Here is a 13,982-nt window from a genome sequence, read left to right on the forward strand (position 1 = left end):
CAAACATCATACCCTGCAAGCAGGTAGGATTCCAATCACTAAAGGAAACACACACACTCACACTCATACAGATACGCACACACGCACGTGTATGTACACGCATGCATGTACACATGCACATTGTGCACACACAAAAAAAGAGAAAATCACTAACTCATATTAGTGCACACATACAACCAAGCATACAGCACTCACAAGCGCCTGTCTTGTAATTTTGCATTAGTACCACATGTTGAAAGACAAAAAAAAAAGCATGGAAAAAAAAATAACTTGTGCAAACTCTAGTCAAGGGCAAAATGGCACGGAAATGTAAAAAATAAAAGAAAATAAATGGACAATGGCATCAATAGCACAAGCAACCAGTCAATTGACCGATCGAACAAATAGAAGATTAGAAGAATGTAGAATGTGCCCATCACCCCTTCCAAGGAATAGCAATATATTCCTATAAAATAAAAAAAAATAAAAAACATTCTGATTCATTGTCAGATGGAGAAAAGAAATATCAAGGAAACCAACCTAAAGTCATCATGAACTTCATGAACTATACACTGATGTTGCATGATGTCCTGTGGGACAGCGTCAGGAGTTCATATCACATACCACATATCCCTGGTGGAGTCAGAAAGCCCTATTTCATACTTAGCACTGAAACTAGCCAATATAGAAGCTCAGAACGTGTCTTAAAACAGTGTGAGCTTGTTAGTCTCGCAAAGCCAGACAAATATTCCACAATCTCTGAATGCTATATAGAGTCTGGAACTACACCTCCCGAAATGCGAGACAGGAAGCTGTAGCTGTCATTTCCTTTCAAGAAAATATATCTTAAATATCACATCTGTTTTATAGCTTGATCATTTTCAGAGCTTCCGTGCTCTGCATGACGGAAGCATTTGAAAAATGAGGGAGGCAACAGCCTGCCCATGTGAGACTATGAGCTTGTAAATGCGCAATTTTCGGTGTCAGACAACGCTCAACCGTGTATAAATCTAAATGATACAGACCCCCCCCCCCCCCCTAAAAAAAAGCAAACCATGAGCAAAAACATGATGGATATATATAAAGGCCTATATAACCCCACCAACGATGAAGGTGAAATCTCTGTTCACATACTTTATTATTTCAGAAAATATATATCGTATAACTCATCCTGCTGTCACCTCAAGTACACCAGTATAATTCTAGGCAGTCAGCTTGTAGAACCGCTCCATATTATAGCAACATGGAGGTAGTCTTACATACTCTTTTAATAACTGGGTTTGGTGACCGCGAGGCTGTTTTTGTGCTCCGTCCCATCATGACGAGTCAGTCACTCAGCCAACAGGAGCTCTCTTAGAAGAACCTTTGCAATGATCTGACCAGGGTTCCGTTTTTGTGTGTTTTTCTTTCTTTTTGGGTTGTGTTCCTATGGCACAGCAGCTCCTCCAGCATCGATCTCCCTGTGTTCGGCCGGCTCTCCCAGATGGGATCGTATCAGATCTCAGGCCGGTCCTGGTACAAAGTCTCAAAGTCTATATGTCACTGAAGGACACGAGCAGAGGTCAACTCTGACAACATCCACATCTCATTAGTCTCTCTCTCTCTCTCTCTCTCTCTCTCTCTCTCTCTGTACAGTGAGTTTTCCCCCCACTGGTAAAGCGGCAGCAGGCATCAGGTCCTGGGAGGTCAGTTGTCCGGTGAGAGGAGGAGGTGATGTCGGAGGAGGAGGCGGGTGGCTATGGCGGGGGGTTTTGTTGCGGGTTGGGGGCGGGCGGGCGGGCGGGGGAGGGGACGTTGAGGCCCCCTCCTCTCTCAGCACTGCTCGGACTCGATGAATCCCTCTTTCTCCTGGCCCACCGGCTCCACCTCCGCGTAGGCCGGGTGACCCGACCCCCGGCGGAACTTCATGGTCGGCCACCTGCTGGGACGCCTCTGGAACAGGAGGGAGAGCAGAGGACATGGTGTGAGGTCATATAGGCAAGGGGACGAGCAGGTTAAGGACATGGCCGAAGGTCAAAGTGCTGAAGGGCATCTTTGCCTCTAAGCAAATACGCATATTAGCAGTATTGCTCACAGAGCTTATAGAGCAGCTATTTTGGGTTCACCACAAGCCCAACCAAAAATAAAAAATATTCTTGCAAGGACCAGGAAATGTGTCCCCACATTGTCTATTTCTCAAATTCAACTATATACTTGTGGGGACACATAGCCATGAATAGTATGGTAATACAAGCCCCCAACTTTTATTACTATCAATTGTATCCAATCAGGATGGAGAGCTCACACAGGATACAGATTAAACAAGTGGAATTGGAAGTGATGACACAAAGAAATGAGCAGACAAAATTGGAACTGGAACACTGATAAATGAGTACTCTCTCCTGATTGGCTGGAATGTTTCAACCCACCTGAAAATATTTGTTTATTAAAGAGCTGGAGAGACAGGGGGACCCCTGTTACCGAATATTACAAACTATAGTCTAAGCCCTTTGATAGTTTTCTCAACCAAATGGTAGAGCACATTTTAAGTCCATATTTCTCATTGAAAACAATGCTGAAATTAACTCAACCTCATTCAGCCATTTCTACCATTTGGTTGAGGTGTTTCATGGCCAATAATATCCACCTGAGGGTGCAGTGACTTCACACACCATGCTTTCCAAGTCATGTGACACAGAGGAAATCTGACACAAGAAAAACACTCCTGACAGCTTGGCTCTCTCCTGCAGTAATTTCAAAGCTAGAAGGATTCTCTTTACATAATATCATCTCAGAGATGTTACTGACATGCATATGTAACAAAATGCAATAAAAATAAATCTAATAATGGTCAAATATTTTTTTGAAAACATGCTTTACCAAACGGTAGATGTGTCCGTTGATGGTAAAGGTAGTGCAAGTAAAACTAAAGTATTAAAAACATACTATTTACTATGAATAATTACAACTTCTACTCATTCATTGTTGTTATTATGAAACATTGAATGTTTTGTCATTATAATATATGCTGAAATAGTTCTAAAAGTACGATTTTATTCTTGTTTAAAAAATATGCTCTACCAAATGGTTGAGATGTCTGTTAGTGGTAAAAGAGTAGTGTCCAATCAACATACACAGTACACCTGTTCACCTATTCAACCCTAATTATCAAAGTTCAACATATTATCTAAAGTTCATCATCTGATATTTGTTTTGTCACTAATATGTCAAAAATAAGAAACAATATTTTTCAATTTGCCATTATCCAATCTTCAGATATATGCCCCCAAAATACATGAAAATGTGGCATTTTTGCGCATATAATGCATAATTTGCATATTTAAAAAATAAAGTTTCAGAAAACTTGTAATACATTTTTTGTTTGTTTTAATGTAAGTAATCAACTGGAGAAGTTTCATTGTTCTAGCTAGTATCAGTTAAAGTGTTTTCCATCAAACGCACCCTTAACAATAACGTACATCTCTACCGTTTGGTAGAGGCTTACAGTTTAAAAACTGGTGGGTGTATTGTAAAAAAAACAATTGATTGTTGTTATTAATGCCTAAAGGGAATAGAAAATGCAAAGAAATAATTTTTTGACAGCTTCTTTCTTGGTGGGAACTTCAAAGGGCTAAAGCAGGGGTTCCCAAACTTTTTTGGCTCAGGGCACCCCTATAAATATTATTTTCATCCGATCATATTCATAATTGTCACTCCCAACACCTTAAATTGATGCCATATTTTAGCGATTATGTTACGAGGAAAACATTGAGATAATAGTCATTTTGGTTAGAACTGACTGAAAATAACATTGTACTTCAATTTAAAATAATACTAAATATTGTTTTAAGTGTCCAAATAAATTCCAAATATTATCAAATGATCTCGCGGCACCCCTAGACTGCCGCCACAGCACCCCAGGGTGCCCGTCACCCACTTTGAAAACCCCTGGTCTAAAGCATAGCATACCATACACGTAATTTAGATATTTTAAACGTTTTTACTGAATAGGTGCTTGGTCTACCTATGTTTTTCTTAGATTACTATTTCTATGCATTAGATATATTGATGTTGATGTATTGAAACCTTGCTATTGTAAATCGCTCTGGATTAAGAGCGTCTGCTAAATGCCTAAATTGTATAGCAATGATTACTAAAGCAACAATTATCAGAATATAGTGATTTTACAAAAGAAAAAAGAAAATGTATTCCCTGGCAGGAAGAATGTGCCTCTGAGTGATACTGAGTGTATAATGCTGATAATGAAGAAGTCTTAAAGGTTTTCAGTTGTTTGAACCTAACAGAACCCATTCATCTTCAGGGCCAGGCTGTTGACATCAACAAAGCCTACGCTACCGTGTCGTGCATTGTGTTATGTCACTCCTCCTATGAAACTTAGCTTGCATATTTATGAGTCAGGACTGTCTGAGGTGAAATAAAGTGGCGTCTGTATTTTGTTTCTGCCGGGAGCGTGTTGATATTTCGACATAACATTTGTTCTACGTCCCAGTATTTCGACGCGGGTGAATGTTAACCTGGTGAATGTTAACCTCTATGCCTAAACCTAACCCAAACCCAAACCTCAGTAACCCTGACGCTGGTAAGTAACCTGCCGACACCCATAGTCGAAATAATGGGACGTAGAAATAGCGAGATTTCAACGTTTCTGCCATCCATGTCGTCTGTCATCTATCATCCAGTGAAATCTGTTTTCTTATTTAGTGTGGAATAATGAGCATCTGCTTTGTGGCACAAATTGACCTTGCATTGCGTAAAAAGTGGCTTAAAAACTGGCATCCTCAGTCAAACTACAGTAACACTCCTTGGCCTAATCGCAAGTATTCAAGATAATAGCAATTATTTTGTATAATCGTCATAATTGTTTCCATGTTGAAAAATTACAGCGTGTCACAAAGTGGCACGACAGCTATTTCTAGATTAGCTATTTAAAAATGTAAGTATAAAATGATTAAATATGTCATTAATTTATTTGTAGGCTATTTGTCATATCTGACCTTTGATTCTTTTTGTTCACGAAGCCTAAAAGGCAAACAGAAATGAATTTTGTATTCATATGTTCCACTGTTCAATGCCAAACACACAATTAAATCATTAATCGACAATTATATGTATGACAATTTATCATCAGCTTAAATTGTGTAATCGTGACCCCCCCCCAACTCACCTCGATGAGGAAGAGGCTGGCTGCGGAGGTGGGGTGGTGGTAGACATAGACGGTGAGCAGAACGCCAGCGACCATGATGAGCATCACCAGCAGGATGCCCAGGATCAGGCCTGTGTGCAGAGGGTGTGAGGCTGAGCCTGTGGTCCTCTCTGCAACGCTGTCCGCTGGCATGGCTGGAGGGACAGAGCGAGAGAGAGAGCATGTAAAAAGCCTTTACATGCAGGGCAGTGAGAGGCAGCCACGCAAACACACAGGCACACACATGACGTGCAGGGGTCATCAACATTTCCGTACACGGACAGGTGTGTCCGGGGCAAGACTTGGGGTTTTGTCCGTGGAATATTCTAGATTATCTGTTTTAAACACCATTATAATTTTCTTATTTTCATCATAAGTCCCAATTAATGAATGTCAGGTTTTCTTCAGAATATGTATGACACCAATTTACTACGACACTATGGCATATTAGGAGTCCAGTAGTAGGCCTACTAGTGGTTCTTAAATGTTTTTCTTTTTTTGCAAGGACCCCCATAACACTGAGTGACAAATGGAACCAAATACACTCTGTACTCAGTGTTACAGACCTGTCATGGTCATTCAGGGTAATTTCTTTATGTGTTTCTGGTAATATTATTATTGTCTATTTTTTTTTCTTCTTTTTTTTACAAAATGTCCAGCACAAGCCAGCATTGCGATGACCCCAGCACATGTGTATCAGTGGTGGAAAAAGTACTAAATGTAGTAATGCACAAGTAAAAGTACGGAATTACAAATTCACTTGCGTAAAAGAACAAAGGTATTGTATAAAAATATACTTTCACAAGTTTACAAGTCGCATTGAGAGCTTGTAGATCGTCTATTTTAAAAAGGCTGAAATGTATAGGGCTGATCTGTGTTTCGTATGAAAATCTACAAAATAGTAACTAAAGTTTTCAAATAATTGTAGAGGAGTAAAAGTATAATATTTGCCACCATGGTAACAGCCCCATGCTGAAACAATGCCCAAATAATGTCTGTCTGACATGATGAAACAGACTGGCCTGGACACGGACACTTGGTAAAAACTATTTTTATTTAAATCAACAAACTAATACATTGTGCAAAGTTACCGCCGAAGTCAGTAAGCGTTGGGAGAACTACGACAGTGTCTTATATAATATTTTGCATTTGTGCATGTGTCGAGTCGCTAGAGACCATTTTGCCGACCATCCAAACTGACTGTATGACAAAGTCGGCAAGACTATCCTGCCGTTGTCCCATGTCACAATGCAGAAGTCACGGCAGGAGTCTCTTAATGTAAGGCTAGAGATCTCCATATAATGTATGGGCATGAAAGGGACACAGACAGACAGACAGACAGACAGACAGACAGATACAACGAGTATTGCACAACTGGACATCTATGGTGACAACAGTATTCTGCCCAACGGGCACCGGTCTGGGTTCTCCAACATTACTTCTGAGACAACTAAATTCAATCCCTCATATACTGTGCACACCCCCAGGCACAGGACTAGTTGTACTTAAATACTTACTTGAGTAAATGTATACTTAGTTACTTTATACACACACACACACACACACACACACACACACACACACACACACACACACACACACACACACACGCACACACACACACACACACACACACACACACACAGATAACAATACTATCATTAATCCAAGTTCTTTATTGCAATTCCTCTGATGGCCATTAGAGGACACTCATTGGTCATCAAGTATTCACTCAAAGCTATGCCATAAACAAGTCTGGAACTGGACATCAGAATTGAATTTTGGCAAATTGTCACCTCACTGGAAGCAGACTCTTCTACAATATTATTCTATAATATTAACGATTTCCATGTTCAATGTAAGCAACCCTCAATTAGTAACGTGTGATTGAAACTAGTCAAGCTTGGGTCCATTTTGAATAGGAACAAAGCAACATGTCCTTTAAATGACAGGCAGAGGGGATATCATTGCAGGAGAAAGAACATTTTGCAGGAGAAAGAACATTTCGGGAGTCAGGTTCTTTTGAGCTGGCTCTTTAGCAGAGGGAGGGTGTCTTCAATCATGCAATTGCATGATGTGGGGCTGTTTAGCAATTCATGGGAAGTCAGACTCCTCACTCCCTCCCCTCCAGCAAAGAGATAATCCCAAATCAAGGTTAGCAGTGAATGGTCTTGACGGCGGAAGGAGGAAACAGATATATGAGTGCTGCTGATACACGCGGCACTGTGCTATCAGAGCTCACAGCTTGGGTCACTGCGGTCCAGAGACCGATAAGGCCGTGTAATGACTGCATAATACTGGCTGCCCTACAGAGAGCCTTGGAAAGAATCGCCGTTATCATTAAAGCACCTTGTTGCTTTGGGGTCATAGAAATGTTATGTGATCTGAACAGGCTTATTCTGTATTCGTTTACACGAGACCACACTGTCGCCACAGGGTACTGAGCAGTTTTCTCCCCATGCGTACACGACACGTGCCAACACAACTTTCTTGCAATAGCAACACAATTTGCTCCAGTATAATACGTCACATGGAAGCAAAACATATCTGAAAACATTTATTCCACATTTAGTCACAATCATTATAATTGCCTAATTGCAATTATTTGAGATAAACGCAATACTTTGTGGGATAATCATCCTAATAATTTCCATGTTAAAAATCTTCAGATATTTTCAAACAAAAATAAATAAATAGTGGAGATAGCAGATCTACAAGCACAAAACGCGTCACGACGTGACAAGTTTTGAGCTTGTAGATCGACAATGCCCACTTTTCATGTTTTTTGTCTAAAGTCTAAAGTTACTGAATTATGCAAGTTATTTGTCAAATCTTCCCTGCATGTGAACCTTTTGTTTACGAACCCTAAAAAAAATTACGACGTATGTATTTATTTGAGCTGCAATTAATCGTCAAGTAAATGTAATAGTTGTGACAATAAGCAACTACACTACAGGAAAAAAGTTAAAAACACAACCCGCAACAACCAATATTTAAAAGCAACTTTACAGGAAAACACTCTGGGCTCCTCCTCCCTGTAGCTGCCACTGCACCCACCAGACAACCAGCCTGCCTCTCCCCTGGCTCTCTCTCTGCTGTATTGATCTCCGGCATACAGAATAACAAGGGTGGTTCAGAGTGCTAATCAAACCTGTCCACTGTGTGTGTGTGTGTGTGTGTGTGTGTGTGTGTGTGTGTGTGTGTGTGTGTGTGTGTGTGTGTGTGTGTGTGTGTGTGTGTGTGTGTGTGTGTGTGCAATCATTGTTGATATCTGGTCTATACATCATACTAGTAAGACTCCTCAGGGCGACAATTCTTGGCCATCTGGCCAGTGATGTATATCGGACCAGTTACCCATATATGGAGATCCATGTACTGTATAGTACATCCCTTTTATGCCCATACATGGAGATCCCTATCTGAACCAGCCACACATATATATATATCCTTGTACCCAGGGCCAAGAATTTGGTGCAACACCCCTGGCAGGCTGTTAGTCTGAGGTGTTAGCAGGTCAGCAGCATGGGGCAGCGCTATTGAGCCCGGAGAGACAGAGAGCCAAGGACAAATCAAAAGCGTATATAGAAGCCAGAGGGCTGGCTGGCAGACACAGTTCTGCTCAGACCCCTGACTGACAGTTTCATCTGGACTCATCTGCAGAGGTGTGTGTGTGTGTGTGTGTGTGTGGGGAGGGGGGGGTTACTGTAGCTGGAGGGAGATTTAGCAAGGGGATGGTGAATGGTACATTTAATCCATTTGGACAGTGGAGACATGGGTGTGGATGCATCCAAATAGTATTCACATTGGGTCATGGTGAGCGTTTGAAACATGCCAGCAGCCTCAAGTCATTCTCACTGCATGAATTGTGAATTGTCAATGGGTTCTCTCCAGTTGTGGAAGAAGTACTTGTTACAAGTACAAGTCTGGTATTCAAAATTTATCTTTAGTAAGAGTACAAAGTTGATGACAAGTATTGTCATCAAGAACAAAAAGTAAAAGTACCGTATGCAGAATGTCCCATTTCACACCTTTTCAAAATGTATGAAAAACCTTTTTGAGAATAGCACAGCAGCAGGCTATTTTCATATATCCGAAGTAAATATAAAAATATAAAAGTATAGAAAAGCTGAAATAATCCAGTAAAGCAAATATTCATTCAAATTAAGTACAGTACTTGAGTAAATGTACTTTGTTACTTTACACCACTGGATCCAAGTCATGATGACAACAGTCACACTACATGAGTTCTGGATTGTGGATGGGTTCCTTCTGTCCATAGCACAATAATGTCAAAGTATAAGGGCAAACCGGTAGCCCAAGTCGCTAGGGTGCATACTGCCACTGGGGCGCAAAATACTCGGATCAGTGAGTCCCCAGTTCGATGCCCGGTTGGCTGGACCATTTGCTGTATGTCATTCACATACTCTCTCCACTATCAAATAAAGACTTTACAGATGCCCCGAAATAACTTTAAAGAACCATAACTTCAGAGTAGGGACACAATAGAATACAATTTCAATAGGAAATGGCCTGGTGTCCATTAGCTTGTTTCATTTCATTTCATTTAATTAATAATACCAGAGGAGATTAAGCCAAGACTAATGGAACGTCAGACAGCAAATATGTGGACCGATTCATAATTCTGTCTCCTCTTAGGCAGTTGCCTAAGCACATCGTCTCTGTCGGGTGGAAACCATGTGTCCAAAACTGTTACTTTTCAAATATAAAAATACCGGTAAACGTGTCGCCTAGTGCCAACGTTTCGAGCTTGCAGATCTGCTACTTTTGATACTTTTGTGTAACACTGTAGTATGATCAACTAAGGGCGTTAATTTAAAAAGAAGAAAAAAAAGAGCACAAAGCTCTATAATATGGTGATAATAGGTTTCAGCAGCGACAGCAACAACATTATGCTGTAGCTAGAGTAGAATGTCCCAAAAGGAATAGAGAATACGAGGAGACCAATTGACAGGAGACCAACACACTTTCAAAGGAAGATGTAATGTGGCCTGCAATGTATTCTGATCAGAAACGTTCCCTTACTGTACCTGTACTCTGAAACCTTTTTTCCCCCCACACTGATAGATTGTTATAGTGCAGGGAGGTGTAAATGGTCTGCAGCATTTCTATAAATGGTCTACATTTCTGCACAATTATCCAAAGCACTTTACAATGTGTGTTACATTCACACACCGAGCAGAGGCAACCATGCGAGGCACCAGCCTGCTCACCGGGAGCAGTTAGGGGTTCAGTGTCTTGCTCAAGGACTCTTCGACACAAAGCCATGGAGGAGCAAAGGGTCCAAACAGGAACCTTCAGTTTCTCAGATGACCACTCATGTGGTGAGTTTTTAGTGAGCCCGCCTGGGAAGCCAGAGGCCTTGGTTATCGTAGGTTCAATTCCAGGCCACATTGTGTCCATGTGTGTCCCTGAGCAAGACTCTTAATTGCTCCCAAAGCACCGTAGAATGGCGCTAGCTGCTCCTAGTAGTTATAGGATGGGTAAATACAAATGACAAATTTCACTTATGTGCAAATATACAGTGACAAAAGAAACACTCCAAGGAGTGGGGACTACCGTATTCTATTCTATTCTATCCTTCTGAGCCACTACCAGGTAAGGTAAGATACTAAGCAGCTTCAAGATCAATTGCCCCAACTGTTGGAAGATGAGGATCTGAAGTATCCCCATTGTATAGAAGTACACAGCTGAAGGCAGCAGAAGAAAATTTCAGCCGTGAAAACCAATAAAAGAAATTGTTCAAGAGAGCAAATTCAAATGTACATGTTGCAGCAAACCAGCCACAGTAACTGCTATGGTTCAACTGTACATCAGAGCAGTGAAGAAGCCTACCTCCGTTGTCTTTGAGGTGCAGCGCAATCTTGGTGTCGTCTGTGAAGAAAGAGAAATACAGATAGAGAAAAATCAGTGGTGGGAAAAGTTCTCACATTTTTGACTATGTGAAAGTTTCAATATTGCAATATAGAAATACTCTGTTATGTAGGCTAAGTTAAAGTCCAAAATTCAAAATATACTCATTATGCAGAATGCCCAATTCCAAGTTTTCAAATAGCAGACCTAGAAGCTCACAATATGTGCAAATCTACAAAGTAACTAGTAACTGAAGTTTTCAATTATTGTAGTAAATAATAATAATTGAGTAAAAGCACAATATTTGCCTTTGAGATGTAGTGGAGTAGAAGTAAAAGTACTGAAAACTGGTAATACTCCAGTAAAGTAAAAAATACATTATACTCAAGTACTGTACAGTACTTGAGTTACTTTACACCACTGAGAAACATGAGAGAGTTATAGAAAAGAGAATGTCAAAGCAAAATAATATCTCATTAAGATTGTGTGTTTGGCTTGCGAAACACAGAGCTTGCCAAAATCAGCAACTCCCCAAAGAGGGAGTAAAATATTCAATATTATAACCGCAAGCTTGTCTCATTAAAGGATTATCTTTCAAAATGAACTGTACATGGTTGATTAAAAATGTATGTTCTGAATATATGCATTATTCAACATGTAAAAGATCAGTCTGGGGTTAACTATAGCTATGAAATATGTAAATGTTGCATGACCCACTTCTCCAAGGGGAGTAATGTATCTAAACACACCATAGATTCATATTATGCAAATTTGCCACATGCAAAATGAGAAATGTAATTAGCGGTAGATCTGTAATTGCAAATGCTAGTCTCCCTACTTAAGTTTACTAGCCCTTACCCGTTCAAAGATATGAGCTCCGAAATGATGTGCAGTGTGTGGGTTATGGGATGTGCACTGTGCACACAGTATATGAGGGATGGAAAATAACTTTAACTGGTGCTTGCATGCTAATATGTAGGAGCATCAATGTAAGAAATACCCGTTCCATTTAACGGCTACAGAGATACTGTGTACCGATCTGCATGATTTTTGGACAACATCTGTAACAGGGACAGACCCCCCCCCCCCCCCCCCCCCCGCCCGCCCGCCCGCCTGCACACACAACCCCCCCCCCCCCCCCCGTGTGTGTGTGTGTGTGTGTGTGTGTGTGTGTGTGTGTGGGTTTGTGTGTGATTGTGCATGGCCTGAACAACAGCGCCCCTCCCTTAACATGTGTGGTCACAAAAGGTACTGTAGGCTAAATAGATATAGATACACCATAAAAATGCTAATATACAGCATACGATTTGTGAAAGTGACAAACGGGCTTCACAGTTATGTCAGGTGTGTTCATATGCTGATGGTGATGCGATTTCAGATCAATTGCTCCAGCCACTGAGGAGAAACGCTGTGACAGACAGAGAGACACTCACTCACTCACTCACTCAGACATTCGCAAAATTATAGTATAGATAAGCAAAGGTATCTGCATTTTCATTTAAATGAGATAAGGTACTGTATGTGAGAGAAGAACATTTTATTTGTGTGGTTGCGACCGTCAGGTCGCATTTACTATCAAAACCTCCACCGGCTGTCTGTCCGTCCGTCCGTCTGTCTGTCACGTCACGTCACGTCACGTCACGTCACACTTTTGCCCTACTCATATCTCCGCCATCGTTGCCCCTATCCATGTGAAATTTTCCACACACACTCCTTGCCTGCCAAACCACAACCTTCAGGACCCCGGACCTCCACGGACCCCCAGGGACCCCCTGCCACCGCCGCCAAATAGTGCAAAAATGACCAAATCAACACCCCAACTGGGCTGCTCACAGGGAATTCCAGGGGACCACCGACTCCTGCTGCTCCAAAAGTTCTTCACCTTCATTGGTTTAACTTTGCCCCACCCCCTCCTCTCATTGGCCAAAACTTTATTTGGCTTTACTCATCAACCGTTTGTCGTACAAACTTGTGGGTGCTGTCAATGGGCTTGATTTAGAGTTCTTAACCTTAATTGCTTTAACTTTGCCCCGCCCCCTCCTCTGATTGGCCGAAACTTTATTTGACTTTACTCATCAACCGTTTGTCGTACAAACTTGTGGGTGGTGACAATTGACTTGATTAAGAGTCCTTCACCTTAACACCCAAGGAGCCAAACTCGTTCAGTAACGAGTTAAGGCCACTTGGTATCACCCTGCCAAAAGGAGTTGTCTCGTCCCTGAACGAGTCAACGAAGGGTTAACTGTACGTGCAGCTGCCTGCCCTCTGAATGACCCGAGTCCATACGTCACCCCGTAGCAGAGAGAGAGAGAGGGAGAGAGAAAAAAAGGCACGAGCTGGTTGCATTGTTTTCCATTCTACTCTAAAAAGGGCTTTATCTCTGAATGAGGTGAAAAGAACGCCAGGGAAGCAGAGATCTGATTGTTTTCACGGCGACACTATAATGCGATGGTCGGCTCCCGTTTGGATTTTAGTTTCGCGAGCGTTTGTAAACAAAGGGATTATCTTCCTCAATCGTCAGTGGACACCCACGTGCACACGCACGAAGCTTCCGAGGCTCTTCAAAATAAAGCGTGAGTGAACGGCGGCAGCAGCAACAGCTAGAAATGTTATAAACCTGAGCAGCCCATGTGTTAATTGGTTTAACTTTGCCCCGCCCCCTCCTCTCATTGGCCGAAACTTTATTTGGCTTTACTCATCAACCGTTTGTCGTACAAACTTGTGGGTGGAACCAATGCCACTTACAGGCCTCTTTGTGCATACTGTGACCTGACGGTCGCTTATCTCACGATTAGGGAGTCTTACTGGTTTTATAGTCTTTGACGAAGTATAGATGATTTCCTTATGTTTAACTTATGTTTAAACGTAATTTGTGAGAGAATGTGTTTTATATCTTGACGTTAACTCGTCTCCATGATTTCTACATCTACTACAATCTCCAGAATTCTTG

The 13,982-nt window shown here is 41.4% G+C and overlaps 1 protein-coding gene across 1 annotated transcript in view; it reads right to left on the reverse strand.

Moving 5' to 3' along the window:
- Positions 1 to 1,791: 1,791 nt before the first annotated feature.
- Positions 1,792 to 13,982, reverse strand: part of plxdc2b (plexin domain containing 2b) — a gene marked incomplete at both ends in the record, with an annotated part of 184,098 nt that continues 171,907 nt past the window's right edge. Inside the window, 3 exons of the mRNA XM_080751768.1 lie at positions 1,792 to 1,911; positions 5,144 to 5,316; positions 11,015 to 11,053. Coding sequence (XP_080607894.1) covers positions 1,792 to 1,911; positions 5,144 to 5,316; positions 11,015 to 11,053 — 332 coding nt within the window. The remainder of the gene's footprint in view (positions 1,912 to 5,143; positions 5,317 to 11,014; positions 11,054 to 13,982) is intronic.

This window comes from Nannobrachium achirus (genome assembly GCF_963921795.1).
Source record: "Nannobrachium achirus genome assembly, chromosome: 21".
NCBI lineage: Eukaryota > Metazoa > Chordata > Actinopteri > Myctophiformes > Myctophidae > Nannobrachium > Nannobrachium achirus.